The 22676-nt window shown below is 37.6% G+C and overlaps 1 protein-coding gene across 1 annotated transcript in view; it reads left to right on the plus strand.

Annotated features, from left to right (window-relative positions):
• Nucleotides 1-1606: 1606 nt before the first annotated feature.
• The window catches only part of zfp64 (zinc finger protein 64 homolog (mouse)), a 39167-nt gene continuing 18097 nt past the window's right edge, over nucleotides 1607-22676 (plus strand). The window contains exons 1-2 of the mRNA XM_061969894.1: nucleotides 1607-1738; nucleotides 1936-2023. Of these exons, the coding sequence (XP_061825878.1) occupies nucleotides 1607-1738; nucleotides 1936-2023 (220 nt within the window). The remainder of the gene's footprint in view (nucleotides 1739-1935; nucleotides 2024-22676) is intronic.

Raw genomic sequence — 22676 nt, forward strand, 5'->3', positions numbered from 1 at the left:
TATATTTGCATAGTATGTATATATTATTAATGTTGTAAATACAAATCTTTTTATATATACAAAGGCTGGTCCTAAAGAGGTAGGCATTTTTCGCAGGTCTCAAGAAGGTAGTATGTATATATTATTAATGTTGTAAAAGTGCTCTCCCTCTGGTCAACATATGAAATAACAAGTGTGTGTAACATTTTTGAAGTGCTCCCCCTCTGGTCAACATATGAAATAACAAGTGTGTCTAAAAAATTGTGAAGTGCTCCTCCTCTGGCCAATATATGTAATAACAGGTGTGTGTAAGAAATTGAAATGCGCCCCCTTCGGCCAAAATTAATTTAAAAAAAAAAAATGTATATAGAGACATACTGTAATAACTTGAAGTAGATAATCCATCCATCCATTTTCTACCGCTTATTCCCTTCAGGGTCGCGGGGGGCGCTGGAGTCTATCTCAGCTACAATCGGGCGGAAGGCGGGGTACAACCTGGACAAGTCGCCAGCTCATCGCACTTCTGTTTCTGTAATATTGCAATATTTATATATATATTTTTTGCATTAAAAAGTAAACATTTTACATAAAAAAGTAATATTTTTTACGAAAAAATATTGCAATATCTGTTTCTGTAATATTGCAATATTTTCTCATAAAATGTGTACTTTTTGATGCAAAATGGTGACATTTGACGTATGCAATTCTGACTTTTGTCACAATATTGCCAATTTTTTTGTTGTTCTTGTAAAATAGTGAAATTTTTTGAGTAAAACTAGGATTTTCGTCATAATCTTGCCGAGTAAAATTCCGATTATTATGATAATGCCAAAGTTTGAAAGTTTTCTTATAAAATGTTGACTTTTGTCGAGTAAAATTACGACTCTTTTCAGAAAATTGCCAAAATTTTAAGCTTTTCTTGTAAAATTGCGACTATTATTGAGTAAAATTCCTATTTTTATCATAATATTGCACAAATGTTCAGTTTTTCTTGTAAAATGTTGACTTAAGTTGAGTAAAATGACGACTTTTATTTTATTATTTTTTCTTGTGTAATTGTGACCTTTTTATTGTGAAATTCCAACAGATTTTTCACAACAATCTTTTTTTATATTTGCATAGTATGTATATATTATTAATGTTGTAAATACACTTCTTTATATATCTAGAAAGGGTGGTCCTAAAGAGGTAGGCATTTTTCGCAGGTCTCAAGAAGGTAGTATGTATATATTATTAATGTTGTAAAAGTGCTCCCCCTCTGGTCAACATATGAAATAACAAGTGTGTCTGAAAATTGTGATGTGCTCCCCCTCTGGCCAACATATGTAATAACAGGTGTGTGTAAGAAATTGAAATGCGCCCCCTTCGGCCAAAATTAATTTAAAAAAAAAATATGTATATAGAGACATACTGTAATAACTTGAAGTAGATAATGAAGATTAAAAAACAATTACAAACAAAACATTCCCAAAAAATTTAAAAAATAACTAGAAGTTTACCTTAGGTATATTTGCATAGTATATATATATTATTAATGTTATAAATACACTTCTTTATATATCTAGAAAGGGTGGTCCTAAAGAGGTAGGCATTTTTCGCAGGTCTCAAGAAGGTAACAAATACAAGAATGTGTGTGTGTGTGTTTGCCTGCAAGGATTTTGTGCTGTCTCAGCAGGCCGGGAATCAGGCCAACGTCTCGAGTCCTCCTCTTGGTAGCAATGAGCCAGTTAAGGAGCTGCCAGGGAAAATGGCGCCGTGTGTCAGTCACGTTCACGGCTTATTCACATATAAAGAGGCTTTCTCCTTCGCTCGCCCCAACAAGCCACTAAATTGCCCCCGCTAGTTGAAAGATGGCCGAGTGTGTGTGCATGTGTGTGTGTGAGTGTGTGTGTGTGTGTGTGTGTGTGCGTGTAAGTCCCTTGTAAGAGCAGCTTCATGGGAAATATGTGCTCGCAGAAGGTAGCGACTCATGTTAAATCTGGCTACGACGAGCTGACGTTAAAGCCGCAAAGCTGCAGCCGTCAGTGTTCGTCAGGCCGGAGAAGTAACGTGACGTGTTGAAGACTCCAGAAAGTTAACAGTATCGCAGTCCTGTTACCTGAATTACCGTATTTTTCGGACTATAAGTGCTATGTTTCTAGGATGGAGTTGACGACACAGGCACAAGGGGGCAGTAAAGTTCTATGATTTATTACATGTATAGCCCAGGGGTCTGCAACCTTTACCACTCAAAGAGCCATTTTGACCCGTTTCCATACTTGCCAACCCTCCCGAATTTTCCGGGAGACTCCCGAAATTCAGCGCCTCTCCCGAAAACCTCCCGGGACAAATATTCTCCCGAAAATCTCCCAATTTTCAGCCGGAGCTGGAGGCCACGCCCCCTCCAGCTCCATGCGGACCTGAGTGAGGACAGCCTTTTTTTCACGACGGGAGGACAACAGGGTGACAAGAAATAAATCATCCAGACTAGAGATACATTGTATTATTATATTCATCTTACCTACAAATAAATATATTTATTAATTAAAAAAAAAAAAAAAAACTAAATAAATTTTTACTATATTTTGCTAAAAACATCAAAATTAATTGTATTTTTATGTGTATTTTTTCTGACTCCTTATTACATCCAGGCATTAGAATTATACATTAAAATAAACATCTTTGAAATAATTAATTTTAAATTATCATAATAATTCATTTAAAATGACCATATTTAATTATTAAAATAATTGCTTGTTTATCAACAACTTTAGCATTTTATTCATTACATTTTGAAACTCTCAGAAGCCAAGTTATGTTATATTCCTTAATATTTATTTATGCAAGTTTGAAGTATCAATTATCTAAACACAGTTTTGTTTGCATATTTTCAGGATGTAGAGATATATATATATATATATATATATATATATATATATATATATATATATATGAAATACTTGACTTGGTGAATTCTGTCAGGACTTGATCTTGGGTGTTTGCTTTACCAGGATGCAACGGAAAGTTGGCGCGGGCGAGACGGGAAGGAAGGTACATGATTTATTTATTAACTATAAATACAAAAAAAAGATCAAACAAAAAGCGCGCACAGTGGCGGAGAATAAACTATGAACAATTAAACAAAACTTGCAAACTATGGCTTGAATAAAGAAAACTTACTTGGCATGGACAAAAAAGGAGCAGCGTGAACATGGACATGAAAAAATGGACAGAGCATAAATGTGGTGTGAGGTCGTCAGGACGAACAACAGAAAATGAATGAACTTAAATACTATGGACATGATTAGTGAAAGCAGGTGCGTGACTCAAAACGTGAAACAGGTGCGTGACGTGACGGGTGAAAACTAATGGTTGCTATGGTGACAAACAAGAGTGCACAATGAGTCCAAACGTGGAACAGGTGAAACTAATGGGTAATCATGGAAACAAGACAAGGGAGTGAAAAGACAGAAACTAAAGAGTCCTATAACTAAACAAAAACATGACTTAACACAAAACATGATTACACAGACATGACAAATTCTAGCTGTCAATATACTCCTCCCCTCTTAACCACGCCCTCAACCACACCCTGCCCCACCCCCGACCACGCCCCCACCCCCCACCTCCTGAAATCGGAGGTCTCAAGGTTGGCAAGTATGCCCGTTTCACAAATTAAAGAAAACAATGGGAGCCACAAAACACTTTTTAAATTTAATACTGCATAAAAAGTTTTTCTTTGCTTTGTGCTATGTATAAACCAGTGGTCTCAGACACGGGGCCCGCACCTTAATATGAAAATGTAATATTCCGCGAGTTTTATGTGAATGGCGCTTGACAGCGTTACACTTGCCAACCCTCCCTAACTATTCCCTCAAATGTCTGCTGATTTTCACCTGAACAATAATAATAAGGGCGTGCCGCGATGGCACTGCCTTTAACGCCCTCTACAACCTGTACATACAGCGTGCCAGCCCAGTTACATGTCATATGAGGCTTCTGCAGACACATGTGAGTGACTGCAAGTCATACTTGGTCAACAGCCATACAGGTCACACTGAGGGTGGCCTGTATAAACAACTTTAACACTGTTACAAATATGCGCCACACTGTGAACCCACACCAAACAAGAATGACAAACACAACATAAACACAACAGAACAAATACCCAGAATCCCATGCATCCCTAACTCTTCCGGGCTACATTATACACCCCCGCCCCCCTCCGTGCAAATACTGTTGTATTTATGTTGTGTTAAGGTGCGGATGTTCTCCCGAAATGTGTTTGTCATTCTTGTTTGGTGTGGGTTCACAGTGTGGCGCACATTAGTAAGAGTGTCAAAGTTGTTTATACGGCCACCCTCAGTGTGACCTGTATGGCTGTTGACCAAGTATGCCTTGCAGTCACTTGCGTGTGTAAGCAGAGGCCACATACAACATGTGACTTGCCGACCCCTTAGATGAATGTGTAATAATAAATATAAATATAAATTTATTCTGAGAGTTACATATATATATATATATATATATATATATATATATATATATAAATATATATATATATATGTATATATATATATATATATATATATATATATATATATATATATATATACTGTATATATATGTGTGTGTGTGTGTGTGTGTGTGTGTGTGTGTGTGCGTGTGTGTGTGTGTGTGTGTCTGTGTGTGTGTGTGCGTGCGTGTGTGTGTGTGTATATATGTGTGTATATAAATATATATATACACATAAATGTATATATATACATATATATATATATATATACACACATATATACATACACATATATATATATATATATATATATATATATATATATATATATATATATATATATATATATATGTATATACAATTTACTCGTAAATAATACGTTCAATTGAAATAAAATTGTATAGTATTTTAGTATACATTTATATTATACTGTTCATACATGTTATGAATTAATTTGTAGTACAGGTGGTTTGTTTAATTAATTATACAAAATGTAAATATGCAAATTAGGTGTCAGAATGCAAATCAAGGCTTCCTTTGTATAAATGAATGTGTTATGTTATTTTGCAATAATCCCTATAAAGTGAGTACATTTAAATTTATTTAAAAAAAATATTGTTAATCTACAGTTACATATATATATATATATATATATATATACGTTATATACAGTTGATATATATATGTATATATATATATTGATCAAAACAATAATATTATTCAAATTAGGTGCGGAAATGCAAAGCAAAGGCATTGCGCTTCATTTGTATGGATGAATATAACTTGTAATATTTTTAAATAATACTTACAAAGGCAGTAAATGTATATCCTTTACAGTTATTAATTAAAATATATTTTATACTGTTAATGCATTTATAATTAACAATATACATAGTAAATGTAATTAATTATTTTTATTTTACAATTCAAAATATTTAAGCTTATCAAAAAAAATTAATCATTCTACAGTTAATTTCTTATTTGGTTGTAATGTATTTTTTTATCCTTTGTTGTACAGCACACATGAATATTGTTCAAGTTAGGTGTGGCATTGTGCTTCATTTGTACAGATGAATGTGGTGTGTTATTTTAGAATAATCCTTACAAAGTGAGTGCATTTACATCCTTCACAATTATAAAATAAATATAGTTCATACTTTTAAAACGTGTATTTAATATTATTGATAGTACTGATACTAAATGTAATAAATAATACAATGTATTTGTATCTCTAAATATATGGTTTTAGAAATACAAAAAGTGCGTGTGACGTCACTCTGACTACACCATTGCGCATGCGTGTGCAGCTGCCGTAATCTGGTGTAATGTGTCGTAAACACCAGGCGAGCTGATGTTGTCGCTTCGCCTCTTCCTGCGTTTGTGCGCGTTTACCTCTTTGGGCGTTGTGAAAATGCAATAATTACTTCAGCGCCGTGGAGAAAGAAGTTGTTGCGGTGGCCCGAGTCTCGTTCGGGCTGAAAGAAAGTGCTCGGGTTTGTCGTCAAAGGAGCCAGGAGATGACTTGATGTGTCGCAAAATAAGCTGCTGCACTATGGCGGCTGACGACGCAGAAGGTATGAAACAACATGTTGGACGTCCTCTAAGGCAGTGTTTTTCAACCACTGTGCCGTGGGAGATTATGTAATTTCACCTTTTTGGGTTAAAAATATTTTATGCCAACCAGTAAAAAGGGACAAGCGGTAGGAAATGGATGGATGGAAGTGTCGGTGCTGTCTAGAGCTCGACAGAGTAACCGTGTAATACTCTTCTATATCAGTAGGTGGAAGCAGGTAGCTAATTGCTTTGTAAACATTGTATCTAATGCTTAAACCAAAAATAAACAAAAGGCGAGTGCCCCTAAAAAAGGCATTGAAGCTTAGGGAAGGCTATGGAAAATGAAACTAAAACCGAACTGGCTAGAAAGTAAACAAAAACAGAATGCTGGACGACAGCAAAGACTTGAGGACAGACGGCGTCCACAAAGTACATCCGTACACACTGCAAAAACTGAAATCTAAGTAAGATGAAATATCTCAAATAAGGGTGATATTTGCTTATTTTCTGTCTGATAAGATAATTCTTCTCACTAGGCAGATTTTATGTTAGAGTGTTTTACTTGTTTTAAGGGTTTTGGTCCTAAATGATCTCAGTAAGATATTACAGCTTGTTGCTGAGATTTGATGACCTATATTGAGTAAAACATGCTTGAAACTTTTTTCTTTCTTTAGTTTATTTGGAACATGAACACACTTACATCATAATACATCACACAATTTCATATAATTTCATTTTACATCATGCCCGAAAAGGAGTAGGAAGAAGCAAAGCTTATTTAATCCTACCCCTTTCCCACTTCAAAGCATTTACAAATATATAGAATCATTTACTGACCTTTTTATATAATAAAATAACATCTATGAATTAGTATACAACAGTTTTGTAATATGTAATTAATTAATTAATTCAGTCATTATTAACATACTGAGATGAAGAATATCTTATTTTCAATAAGGTTGAAAGTATTTCTCATAATTCTTCTTCTTTGTACTCTGTAAGCACTATTATTTTTGAACAACCTCTTAAACTGGATCATATCAGTACAATTTTTAACTTCTTTACTTAATCCATTCCATCATTTAATTCCACATACTGATATGCTAAAAGTTCTAAATGTTTGTACGTGCATATAAATGTTTCAAATTATTTTTTCCTCTAAGGTTATATTTCTCCTCTTTAGTTGAGAAGAATTGTTGTACATTCTTTGGTAGCAGGTTATAGCTGTTTGCAATTTTACCAAATCACCAAACTTTAATATTTCTGACTTAATAAATAAAGGGTTTGTGTGTTCTCTATATCCAACATGATGTATTATTCTAACTGATCTTTTTTGTAACACGGTTAGCGAATGTAGCGCACATTTGTAGTTATTTCCCCATATTTCTGCACAATAACTCAGATATGGTAACACTAGCGAGCAGTAGAGAATATGTAGTGATTTTTGGCCCAGGACATATTTTGCTTTATTCATTATTGAAATGTTTTTTGCCACCTTATGTTGTATGTTTTGTATATGAGATTACCAGTTCATTTGATCATCTATTAATACTCCCAAAAATCTAGTTTCTTTTACCCTTTCTATGTCTACTCAGTCTATTTGTATTTGTGTATGATGCTCTTTTCTACTATTACCAAATAGCATTATTTTAGTTTTACTGAGATTCAAAGATAGTCTGTTTTTGTCAAACCATCTTTTTAATTTGTTCATTTCTTCTGTTATTATTTGTATTATCTTCTGTGTGCTCTCTCCTGAACAGAAAGCAGTTGTGTCGTCTGCAAATAAAACCAACTTTAAGTCCTTCGTAACCTTACAAATGTCGTTTATATAAAGATTGAACAATCTTGGTCCCGGTATTGACCCCTGGGGTACACCACAGGATATATCTAGCCGTGTTGACATATTTTCACCCATCTTTACATATTGCTTCCTGTTGGTTAAATAACTTCTTACCCAATTCAATACCAAACCTCTGATGCCATATCGTTCTAATTTTCGTATTAAAATATCATGATTAATTGTGTCAAATGCTTTTGTTAAGTCCATGAATACTGCGGCCGCACATTCTTTACCATCTATTGCATTGGTAATTTCCTCTGTTATTTTGGTTAGTGCTATTGATGTTGAGATATTTGCTCGGAATCCATATTTGTTCTCCACAAGCGTCCCACTTTTGTTAAAAAGTTGGCAAAAGTTGAAACTAGAATATCATCTGTTGCAAAGCTGTGTCATCAACACTCACAAGTATAAAAGTACTTTTTTAAAGTAGTCATTTCTTATTTCAAGCATGAAAAAAAAAAAAAACATTTAGCATGTGACATTACAAACAATTTTGAACAGAAATGGTTCGTGCACATTCAGATAAATTCTTCAAAATTACAATAAAAAAAAGTTGCCTTGTTGCCTTTCCATTAAGAACAATAAATTCGTTTTTAGTATAAGTTTGCTGGTTTCAAGAAATGTAATGCAGAGCGCATATCATTATGTCAAGATATTGGCACTAGCATTTACTTCATTTAAGAATATTTTTCAACATATTGAGCAAAAAGGTCTCTTTTTTTCCCCCAATCAAAATGCACTTGTTATTAGTGAGGATATACTTATTTTAAGGTATTTTTGGGTTCATTGAGGTTAGCTAATTTTACTTGTTTGTTCTGAACAAAAGTTTTGGGACACTTCGGACTAAACGTAGACAAAAGTATTGGGACACTTCGGACTAAACGTAGACAAAAGTATTGGGACACTTATGACTACCACTGGACAAAAGTATTGGGACACTTACACTGGACAAAAGTATTAGGACACTTACACTGCACAAAAGTATTGGGACACTTAACACTACAACTTGACAAAAGTATTGGGACACTTAGGACTAAAACTGGACAAAAGTATTGGGACACTTACGACCAAAACTGGACAAAAGTATTGGGACACTTATGACGAAAACTGGACAAAAGTATTGGGACACTTGGAAATAAAACTTGACACAAGTATTGGGACACTTAGGACGCAAACTGGACAAAAGTATTGGGACACTTATGACGAAAACTGGACAAAAGTATTGGGACACTTACGACCAAAACTGGACAAAAGTATTGGGACACTTATGATGAAAACTGGACAAAAGTATTGGGACACTTGGAAATAAAACTTGACACAAGTATTGGGACACTTAGGACGCAAACTGGACAAAAGTATTGGGACACATTGGACGAAAACTGGACAAAAGTATTGGGACACTTATGACCAAAACTGGACAAAAGTATTGGGACACTTGGCAATAAAACTTGACAAAAGTATTGGGACACTTAGGACGACAACTGGACATAAGTATTGGGACACTTTGGACGAAAACTGGACAACACTATTGGGACACTTGGGACTAAAACTTGACATACGTATTGGGACAATTACAACTAAAACTGGACAAAAGTATTGGGACACTTAGGACGACAACTGGACAAAAGTATTGGGACACCTACACTGGACCAAAGTATTGGGACACTAAGAACTACAACTTGACAAAAGTATTGGGACACTTCGGACTAAACGTAGACAAAAGTATTGGGACACTTAGGACTACCACTTGACAAAAGTATTGGGATACTTACACTGGACAAAAGTATTGGGACACGTAACACTACAACTTGACAAAAGTATTGGGACACTTAGGACTAAAACTGGACAAAAGTATTGGGACACTTACGACCAAAACTGGACAAAAGTATTGGGACACTTATGACGAAAACTGGACAAAAGTATTGGGACACTTGGAAATAAAACTTGACACAAGTATTGGGACACTTAGGACGCAAACTGGACAAAAGTATTGGGACACTTTGGACGAAAACTGGACAAAAGTATTGGGACACTTATGACGAAAACTGGACAAAAGTATTGGGACACTTGGCAATAAAACTTGACAAAAGTATTTGGGACACTTAGGACGACAACTGGACATAAGTATTGGGACACTTTGGACGAAAACTGGACAACACTATTGGGACACTTGGGACTAAAACTTGACATACGTATTGGGACAATTACAACTAAAACTGGACAAAAGTATTGGGACACTTAGGACGACAACTGGACAAAAGTATTGGGACACCTACACTGGACCAAAGTATTGGGACACTAAGAACTACAACTTGACAAAAGTATTGGGACACTTCGGACTAAACGTAGACAAAAGTATTGGGACACTTAGGACTACCACTTGACAAAAGTATTGGGATACTTACACTGGACAAAAGTATTGGGACACTTAACACTACAACTTGACAAAAGTATTGGGACACTTAGGACTAAAACTGGACAAAAGTATTGGGACACTTACGACCAAAACTGGACAAAAGTATTGGGACACTTATGACGAAAACTGGACAAAAGTATTGGGACACTTGGAAATAAAACTTGACACAAGTATTGGGACACTTAGGACGCAAACTGGACAAAAGTATTGGGACACTTTGGACGAAAACTGGACAAAAGTATTGGGACAGTTTGGACGAAAACTGGACACACGTATTGGGAAACTTAGAACTAAAACTGGACAAAAGTATTGGGACACTTATGACGAAAACTGGACAAAAGTATTGGGACACTTGGCAATAAAACTTGACAAAAGTATTGGGACACTTAGGACGACAACTGGACATAAGTATTGGGACACTTTGGACGAAAACTGGACAACACTATTGGGACACTTGGGACTAAAACTTGACACACGTATTGGGACAATTACAACTAAAACTGGACAAAAGTATTGGGACACTTAGGACGACAACTGGACAAAAGTATTGGGACACCTACACTGGACCAAAGTATTGGGACACTAAGGACTACAACTTGACAAAAGTATTGGGACACTTCGGACTAAACGTAGACAAAAGTATTGGGACACTTAGGACTACCACTTGACAAAAGTATTGGGATACTTACACTGCACAAAAGTATTGGGACACTTAACACTACAACTTGACAAAAGTATTGGGACACTTAGGACTAAAACTGGACAAAAGTATTGGGACACTTACGACCAAAACTGGACAAAAGTATTGGGACACTTATGACGAAAACTGGACAAAAGTATTGGGACACTTGGAAATAAAACTTGACACAAGTATTGGGACACTTAGGACGCAAACTGGACAAAAGTATTGGGACACTTTGGACGAAAACTGGACAAAAGTATTGGGACACTTTGGACGAAAACTGGACAACACTATTGGGACACTTGGGACTAAAACTGGACACACGTATTGGGAAACTTAGAACTAAAACTGGACAAAAGTATTGGGACACTTATGACGAAAACTGGACAAAAGTATTGGGACACTTGGCAATAAAACTTGACAAAAGTATTGGGACACTTAGGACGACAACTGGACATAAGTATTGGGACACTTTGGACGAAAACTGGACAACACTATTGGGACACTTGGGACTAAAACTTGACACACGTATTGGGACAATTACAACTAAAACTGGACAAAAGTATTGGGACACTTAGGACGACAACTGGACAAAAGTATTGGGACACCTACACTGGACCAAAGTATTGGGACACTAAGGACTACAACTTGACAAAAGTATTGGGACACTTCGGACTAAACGTAGACAAAAGTATTGGGACACTTAGGACTACCACTTGACAAAAGTATTGGGATACTTACACTGGACAAAAGTATTGGGACACTTAACACTACAACTTGACAAAAGTATTGGGACACTTAACACTACAACTTGACAAAAGTATTGGGACACTTAGGACTAAAACTGGACAAAAGTATTGGGACACTTACGACCAAAACTGGACAAAAGTATTGGGACACTTATGACGAAAACTGGACAAAAGTATTGGGACACTTGGAAATAAAACTTGACACAAGTATTGGGACACTTAGGACGCAAACTGGACAAAAGTATTGGGACACTTTGGACGAAAACTGGACAAAAGTATTGGGACACTTTGGACGAAAACTGGACAACACTATTGGGACACTTGGGATTAAAACTTGACACACGTATTGGGACACTTAGAACTAAAACTGGACAAAAGTATTGGGACACTTATGACGAAAACTGGACAAAAGTATTGGGACACTTACGACCAAAACTGGACAAAAGTATTGGGACACTTATGATGAAAACTAGACAAAAGTATTGGGACACTTGGAAATAAAACTTGACACAAGTATTGGGACACTTAGGACGCAAACTGGACAAAAGTATTGGGACACTTTGGACGAAAACTGGACAAAAGTATTGGGACACTTATGACGAAAACTGGACAAAAGTATTGGGACACTTGGCAATAAAACTTGACAAAAGTATTGGGACACTTAGGACGACAACTGGACATAAGTATTGGGACACTTTGGACGAAAACTGGACAACACTATTGGGACACTTGGGACTAAAACTTGACACACGTATTGGGACAATTACAACTAAAACTGGACAAAAGTATTGGGACACTTAGGACGACAACTGGACAAAAGTATTGGGACACCTACACTGGACCAAAGTATTGGGACACTAAGGACTACAACTTGACAAAAGTATTGGGACACTTCGGACTAAACGTAGACAAAAGTATTGGGACACTTAGGACTACCACTTGACAAAAGTATTGGGATACTTACACTGGACAAAAGTATTGGGACACGTAACACTACAACTTGACAAAAGTATTGGGACACTTAGGACTAAAACTGGACAAAAGTATTGGGACACTTACGACCAAAACTGGACAAAAGTATTGGGACACTTAAGACGAAAACTGGACAAAAGTATTGGGACACTTGGAAATAAAACTTGACACAAGTATTGGGACACTTAGGACGCAAACTGGACAAAAGTATTGGGACACTTTGGACGAAAACTGGACAAAAGTATTGGGACACTTTGGACGAAAACTGGACAACACTATTGGGACACTTGGGACTAAAACTGGACACACGTATTGGGAAACTTAGAACTAAAACTGGACAAAAGTATTGGGACACTTATGACGAAAACTGGACAAAAGTATTGGGACACTTGGCAATAAAACTTGACAAAAGTATTGGGACACTTAGGACGACAACTGGACATAAGTATTGGGACACTTTGGACGAAAACTGGACAACACTATTGGGACACTTGGGACTAAAACTTGACACACGTATTGGGACAATTACAACTAAAACTGGACAAAAGTATTGGGACACTTAGGACGACAACTGGACAAAAGTATTGGGACACCTACACTGGACCAAAGTATTGGGACACTAAGAACTACAACTTGACAAAAGTATTGGGACACTTCGGACTAAACGTAGACAAAAGTATTGGGACACTTAGGACTACCACTTGACAAAAGTATTGGGATACTTACACTGCACAAAAGTATTGGGACACTTAACACTACAACTTGACAAAAGTATTGGGACACTTAGGACTAAAACTGGACAAAAGTATTGGGACACTTACAACCAAAACTGGACAAAAGTATTGGGACACTTATGACGAAAACTGGACAAAAGTATTGGGACACTTGGAAGTAAAACTTGACACAAGTATTGGGACACTTAGGATGCAAACTGGACAAAAGTATTGGGACACTTTGGACGAAAACTGGACAAAAGTATTGGGACACTTTGGACGAAAACTGGACAACACTATTGGGACACTTGGGACTAAAACTGGACACACGTATTGGGAAACTTAGAACTAAAACTGGACAAAAGTATTGGGACACTTATGACGAAAACTGGACAAAAGTATTGGGACACTTGGCAATAAAACTTGACAAAAGTATTGGGACACTTAGGACGACAACTGGACATAAGTATTGGGACACTTTGGACGAAAACTGGACAACACTATTGGGACACTTGGGACTAAAACTTGACATACGTATTGGGACAATTACAACTAAAACTGGACAAAAGTATTGGGACACTTAGGACGACAACTGGACAAAAGTATTGGGACACCTACACTGGACCAAAGTATTGGGACACTAAGAACTACAACTTGACAAAAGTATTGGGACACTTCGGACTAAACGTAGACAAAAGTATTGGGACACTTAGGACTACCACTTGACAAAAGTATTGGGATACTTACACTGCACAAAAGTATTGGGACACTTAACACTACAACTTGACAAAAGTATTGGGACACTTAGGACTAAAACTGGACAAAAGTATTGGGACACTTACGACCAAAACTGGACAAAAGTATTGGGACACTTATGACGAAAACTGGACAAAAGTATTGGGACACTTGGAAATAAAACTTGACACAAGTATTGGGACACTTAGGACGCAAACTGGACAAAAGTATTGGGACACTTTGGACGAAAACTGGACAAAAGTATTGGGACACTTACGACCAAAACTGGACAAAAGTATTGGGACACTTAGGACGCAAACTGGACAAAAGTATTGGGACACTTTGGACGAAAACTGGACAAAAGTATTGGGACACTTATGACCAAAACTGGACAAAAGTATTGGGACACTTGGCAATAAAACTTGACAAAAGTATTGGGACACTTAGGACGACAACTGGACATAAGTATTGGGACACTTTGGACGAAAACTGGACAACACTATTGGGACACTTGGGACTAAAACTTGACATACGTATTGGGACAATTACAACTAAAACTGGACAAAAGTATTGGGACACTTAGGACGACAACTGGACAAAAGTATTGGGACACCTACACTGGACCAAAGTATTGGGACACTAAGAACTACAACTTGACAAAAGTATTGGGACACTTCGGACTAAACGTAGACAAAAGTATTGGGACACTTAGGACTACCACTTGACAAAAGTATTGGGATACTTACACTGGACAAAAGTATTGGGACACTTAACACTACAACTTGACAAAAGTATTGGGACACTTAACACTACAACTTGACAAAAGTATTGGGACACTTAGGACTAAAACTGGACAAAAGTATTGGGACACTTACGACCAAAACTGGACAAAAGTATTGGGACACTTATGACGAAAACTGGACAAAAGTATTGGGACACTTGGAAATAAAACTTGACACAAGTATTGGGACACTTAGGACGCAAACTGGACAAAAGTATTGGGACACTTTGGACGAAAACTGGACAAAAGTATTGGGACACTTTGGACGAAAACTGGACAACACTATTGGGACACTTGGGATTAAAACTTGACACACGTATTGGGACACTTAGAACTAAAACTGGACAAAAGTATTGGGACACTTATGACGAAAACTGGACAAAAGTATTGGGACACTTACGACCAAAACTGGACAAAAGTATTGGGACACTTATGATGAAAACTGGACAAAAGTATTGGGACACTTGGAAATAAAACTTGACACAAGTATTGGGACACTTAGGACGCAAACTGGACAAAAGTATTGGGACACTTTGGACGAAAACTGGACAAAAGTATTGGGACACTTATGACGAAAACTGGACAAAAGTATTGGGACACTTGGCAATAAAACTTGACAAAAGTATTGGGACACTTAGGACGACAACTGGACATAAGTATTGGGACACTTTGGACGAAAACTGGACAACACTATTGGGACACTTGGGACTAAAACTTGACATACGTATTGGGACAATTACAACTAAAACTGGACAAAAGTATTGGGACACTTAGGACGACAACTGGACAAAAGTATTGGGACACCTACACTGGACCAAAGTATTGGGACACTAAGAACTACAACTTGACAAAAGTATTGGGACACTTCGGACTAAACGTAGACAAAAGTATTGGGACACTTAGGACTACCACTTGACAAAAGTATTGGGATACTTACACTGCACAAAAGTATTGGGACACTTAACACTACAACTTGACAAAAGTATTGGGACACTTAACACTACAACTTGACAAAAGTATTGGGACACTTAGGACTAAAACTGGACAAAAGTATTGGGACACTTACGACCAAAACTGGACAAAAGTATTGGGACACTTATGACGAAAACTGGACAAAAGTATTGGGACACTTGGAAATAAAACTTGACACAAGTATTGGGACACTTAGGACGCAAACTGGACAAAAGTATTGGGACACTTTGGACGAAAACTGGACAACACTATTGGGACACTTGGGATTAAAACTTGACACACGTTTTGGGACACTTAGAACTAAAACTGGACAAAAGTATTGGGACACTTATGACGAAAACTGGACAAAAGTATTGGGACACTTGGCAATAAAACTTGACAAAAGTATTGGGACACTTAGGACGCAAACTGGACAAAAGTATTGGGACACTTATGACGAAAACTGGACAAAAGTATTGGGACACTTACGACCAAAACTGGACAAAAGTATTGGGACACTTATGATGAAAACTGGACAAAAGTATTGGGACACTTGGAAATAAAACTTGACACAAGTATTGGGACACTTAGGACGCAAACTGGACAAAAGTATTGGGACACTTTGGACGAAAACTGGACAAAAGTATTGGGACACTTATGACGAAAACTGGACAAAAGTATTGGGACACTTGGCAATAAAACTTGACAAAAGTTTTGGGACACTTAGGACGACAACTGGACATAAGTATTGGGACACTTTGGACGAAAACTGGACAACACTATTGGGACACTTGGGACTAAAACTTGACATACGTATTGGGACAATTACAACTAAAACTGGACAAAAGTATTGGGACACTTAGGACGACAACTGGACAAAAGTATTGGGACACCTACACTGGACCAAAGTATTGGGACACTAAGAACTACAACTTGACAAAAGTATTGGGACACTTCGGACTAAACGTAGACAAAAGTATTGGGACACTTAGGACTACCACTTGACAAAAGTATTGGGATACTTACACTGGACAAAAGTATTGGGACACGTAACACTACAACTTGACAAAAGTATTGGGACACTTAGGACTAAAACTGGACAAAAGTATTGGGACACTTACGACCAAAACTGGACAAAAGTATTGGGACACTTATGACGAAAACTGGACAAAAGTATTGGGACACTTGGAAATAAAACTTGACACAAGTATTGGGACACTTAGGACGCAAACTGGACAAAAGTATTGGGACACTTTGGACGAAAACTGGACAAAAGTATTGGGACACTTTGGACGAAAACTGGACAACACTATTGGGACACTTGGGACTAAAACTGGACACACGTATTGGGAAACTTAGAACTAAAACTGGACAAAAGTATTGGGACAGTTATGACGAAAACTGGACAAAAGTATTGGGACACTTGGCAATAAAACTTGACAAAAGTATTGGGACACTTAGGACGACAACTGGACATAAGTATTGGGACACTTTGGATGAAAACTGGACAACACTATTGGGACACTTGGGACTAAAACTTGACACACGTATTGGGACAATTACAACTAAAACTGGACAAAAGTATTGGGACACTTAGGACGACAACTGGACAAAAGTATTGGGACACCTACACTGGACCAAAGTATTGGGACACTAAGGACTACAACTTGACAAAAGTATTGGGACACTTCGGACTAAACGTAGACAAAAGTATTGGGACACTTAGGACTACCACTTGACAAAAGTATTGGGATACTTACACTGGACAAAAGTATTGGGACACTTAACACTACAACTTGACAAAAGTATTGGGACACTTAGGACTAAAACTGGACAAAAGTATTGGGACACTTACGACCAAAACTGGACAAAAGTATTGGGACACTTATGACGAAAACTGGACAAAAGTATTGGGACACTTGGAAATAAAACTTGACACAAGTATTGGGACACTTAGGACGCAAACTTGACACAAGTATTGGGACACTTAGGACGACAACTGGACATAAGTATTGGGACACTTTGGACGAAAACTGGACAACACTATTGGGACACTTGGGACTAAAACTTGACACACGTATTGGGACAATTACAACTAAAACTGGACAAAAGTATTGGGACACTTAGGACGACAACTGGACAAAAGTATTGGGACACCTACACTGGACCAAAGTATTGGGACACTAAGGACTACAACTTGACAAAAGTATTGGGACACTTTGGACTACCACTAGACAAATGTATTGGGACACTTAGAACTAAAACTGGACAAAAGTATTGGGATACTTACACTGGACAAAAGTATTGGGACACGTAACACTACAACTTGACAAAAGTATTGGGACACTTAGGACTAAAACTGGACAAAAGTATTGGGACACTTACGACCAAAACTGGACAAAAGTATTGGGACACTTATGACGAAAACTGGACAAAAGTATTGGGACACTTGGAAATAAAACTTGACACAAGTATTGGGACACTTAGGACGCAAACTGGACAAAAGTATTGGGACACTTTGGACGAAAACTGGCCAAAAGTATTGGGACACTTTGGACGAAAACTGGACAACACTATTGGGACACTTGGGACTAAAACTGGACACACGTATTGGGAAACTTAGAACTAAAACTGGACAAAAGTATTGGGACACTTATGACGAAAACTGGACAAAAGTATTGGGACACTTGGCAATAAAACTTGACAAAAGTATTGGGACACTTAGGACGACAACTGGACATAAGTATTGGGACACTTTGGACGAAAACTGGACAACACTATTGGGACACTTGGGACTAAAACTTGACACACGTATTGGGACAATTACAACTAAAACTGGACAAAAGTATTGGGACACTTAGGACTACCACTGGACTAAAGTATTGGGACACCTACACTGGACAAAAGTATTGGGACACTTAGGACTAAAACTGGACAAAGGTATTGGGACACTTAGGACTACCACTGGACTAAAGTATTGGGACACCTACACTGGACAAAAGTATTGGGACACTTAGGACTAAAACTGAACAAAGGTATTGGGACACTTGGGACGAAAACTGGACACTAGCATTGGGACACTTAGGACTACCACTTGACAAAAGTATTGGGACACTTACACTGGACAAAAGTATTGGGACACTTACACTGCACAAAAGTATTGGGACACTTAACACTACAACTTGACAAAAGTATTGGGACACTTAGGACTAAAACTGGACAAAAGTATTGGGACACTTACGACCAAAACTGGACAAAAGTATTGGGACACTTATGACGAAAACTGGACAAAAGTATTGGGACACTTGGAAATAAAACTTGACACAAGTATTGGGACACTTGGGACGCAAACTTGACAAAAGTATTGGGACACTTATGACGAAAACTGGACAAAAGTATTGGGACACTTACGACCAAAACTGGACAAAAGTATTGGGACACTTATGATGAAAACTGGACAAAAGTATTGGGACACTTGGAAATAAAACTTGACACAAGTATTGGGACACTTAGGACGCAAACTGGACAAAAGTATTGGGACACTTTGGACGAAAACTGGACAAAAGTATTGGGACACTTGGCAATAAAACTTGACACAAGTATTGGGACACTTAGGACGACAACTGGACATAAGTATTGGGACACTTTGGACGAAAACTGGACAACACTATTGGGACACTTGGGACTAAAACTTGACACACGTATTGGGACAATTACAACTAAAACTGGACAAAAGTATTGGGACACTTAGGACGACAACTGGACAAAAGTATTGGGACACCTACACTGGACCAAAGTATTGGGACACTAAGAACTACAACTTGACAAAAGTATTGGGACACTTCGGACTAAACGTAGACAAAAGTATTGGGACACTTAGGACTACCACTTGACAAAAGTATTGGGATACTTACACTGGACAAAAGTATTGGGACACTTAACACTACAACTTGACAAAAGTATTGGGACACTTATGACGAAAACTGGACAAAAGTATTGGGACACTTGGAAATAAAACTTGACACAAGTATTGGGACACTTAGGACGCAAACTGGACAAAAGTATTGGGACACTTTGGACGAAAACTGGACAAAAGTATTGGGACACTTTGGACGAAAACTGGACAACACTATTGGGACACTTGGGACTAAAACTGGACACACGTATTGGGAAACTTAGAACTAAAACTGGACAAAAGTATTGGGACACTTATGACGAAAACTGGACAAAAGTATTGGGACACTTGGCAATAAAACTTGACAAAAGTATTGGGACACTTAGGACGACAACTGGACATAAGTATTGGGACACTTTGGACGAAAACTGGACAACACTATTGGGACACTTGGGACTAAAACTTGACACACGTATTGGGACAATTACAACTAAAACTGGACAAAAGTATTGGGACACTTAGGACGACAACTGAACAAAAGTATTGGGACACCTACACTGGACCAAAGTATTGGGACACTAAGGACTACAACTTGACAAAAGTATTGGGACACTTCGGACTACCACTAGACAAATGTATTGGGACACATAGAACTAAAACTGGACAAAAGTATTGGGACACTTAGGACTACCACTGGACTAAAGTATTGGGACACCTACACTGGACAAAAGTATTGGGACACTTAGGACTAAAACTGGAGAAAAGTATTGGGACACTTAGGACTACCACTGGACTAAAGTATTGGGACACCCACACTGGACAAAAGTATTGGGACACTTAGGACTAAAACTGGACAAAGGTATTGGGACACTTGGGACGAAAACTGGACACTAGCATTGGGACACTTAGGACTAGTTTTACTTGTTTTGGAAAGTCTCGACAAGCCACATTTTCTTGTTCTATTGGCAGATAATTTTGCTTAGTTCAAGTAAAATACCACACATTTTTGTATGTTTTTTTCTTGTTTTTGAACACTGACTTTTTGCAGTGCATGACATGACAATCAACAATTTCCACACAACGAAGGATAGCGTCCGCACTACTGAAATAGTCTTGATTGCTAAAACAAAGCAGGTGCAGGGAATAGCGCTCAAAGGAAGACATGAAACTGCTACAGGAAAATACCAACAAAACAGGAAAAGCCGCCAAAATAGGAGCGCAAGACACTACACACACAGGAAAACACCAACAATACTCCAAATAAGTCACGGCGTGATGTGACAGGTGGTGACAGTACATCTACTTTGAGACAAGAGCTATAGTGATGCATGCTTGGTTTTGATTTGAATTCATATCCAACAATTGCAACAATGACTTTTTACTGTCAATATCAATTACCGAGTTTACATTTTTTATGTTTTCTGCTGGTGGTGTGCAATGTTCCCTCTAATTTTTCATGTGTGAGCAAACGCAAAAACTCCTTGAGCATTGAGTGGAGCCCATGTGAGCAACATCACACGTGCACACTGTGGCTCACTAAATAACAAGTTCAATCTCCATCCATCCATCCATTTTCTACCGCTTGTCCCTTTCGTGGTCGCTGGAGCCTATCTCAGCTGCATTCGGGCGGAAGGCGTCGTACACCCTGGACAAGTCCCCACCTCATGACAGCAGTCATTTCCATTTCTAATATAAGTGTTTAGGCCCACTTACAATGACAATAACAAAAAATTATTGTTTTTCATGAACTGTGTACTTGTATTGTTTGTCTGGGTGGAGGTCCTGCTTTGGAAATAATTTGTACCCCTTTCAGACATTGCATTTAGTTCCCATGAAAACATTCACATGTTGCACAATGAGATGTAAGCAGGGGATCATGTGTACATTCCTGCAACTTCCTGTTTGTAAAAAATACATTTTATTAGTATTTATTTAATATACTAACAGCATTTCATGATTAATATTGATAAATTAAGATTCCTAATAAATGACACTAGAATAAGCACACATTTGATTGGTAAATCATAGTGTAACGACCTGGAATTACACTTTATGTTTGGTGTTGGAGTTGTCCGACTTTTTGTGTGGCTGTAAACGCATCACTGGCTCAGTGCCATATGTGCATGTGTTGGCGCAAGTGAGAAAGAGCGAGCGGCTACTGTTGATATAACAAAGTTGCTTTTGGTCTGGTTTGTACTGCGGAAAATGACCACTTTTGCTAGATATCATTTTTTTTACTAATGTTTTGGTGATGTGTTTATGGCCGACAATAAAGAGTTTTGCTCAGTAAAGTGATCGATGGAATTCATGTCCTCAAAGCGTCTCGACAGACTTTACAATATTTGAACAATGACGACAAAAACGGTTTTCTCTGTCGAAAATTGTTATGCGCTTATTTTTAGGGCCCGCAATGGCCCATTGCAAAAGGACTCCCACAGGGAGTCCTTATGCAATGGGACATAAGGACCTATTGAATTTCTAAGGTTTTATTATTATTATTATTATTATTATTATTCTTCCGCAGCTTTGCGCACTACTTTCACCCCCTTAACATGCTTCAAAACTCACCAAATTTTACACACACATCAGTAATTTACGGCAAAACTTTTTATCAAAAAACCAAACCTCAAAACTCAAAATTGCGCTCTAGCGCCCCCTAGGAAGAAAAGAAAACTAGACTGCCTGTAACTCCCACAAGGAAGGTCGGAAAAACATGAAACAAAATCCTCTATGTAGGTCTGACTTAGACCTACTTCTCATAATTGTACATCCTCGGGCTAAAATCAACAGGAATTTGGCAATTCCCCCTTCAAGACAAAAAAGTACTAAAAACAGTCACTATTGCCTCTTTGCGCTGTAATTTGACCCCCTTAACATGCTTCAAAACTCACCGAACTGAACACATACATCAGGA

This window comes from Nerophis lumbriciformis, linkage group LG01 (genome assembly GCF_033978685.3).
Source record: "Nerophis lumbriciformis linkage group LG01, RoL_Nlum_v2.1, whole genome shotgun sequence".
Taxonomy (NCBI): domain Eukaryota; kingdom Metazoa; phylum Chordata; class Actinopteri; order Syngnathiformes; family Syngnathidae; genus Nerophis; species Nerophis lumbriciformis.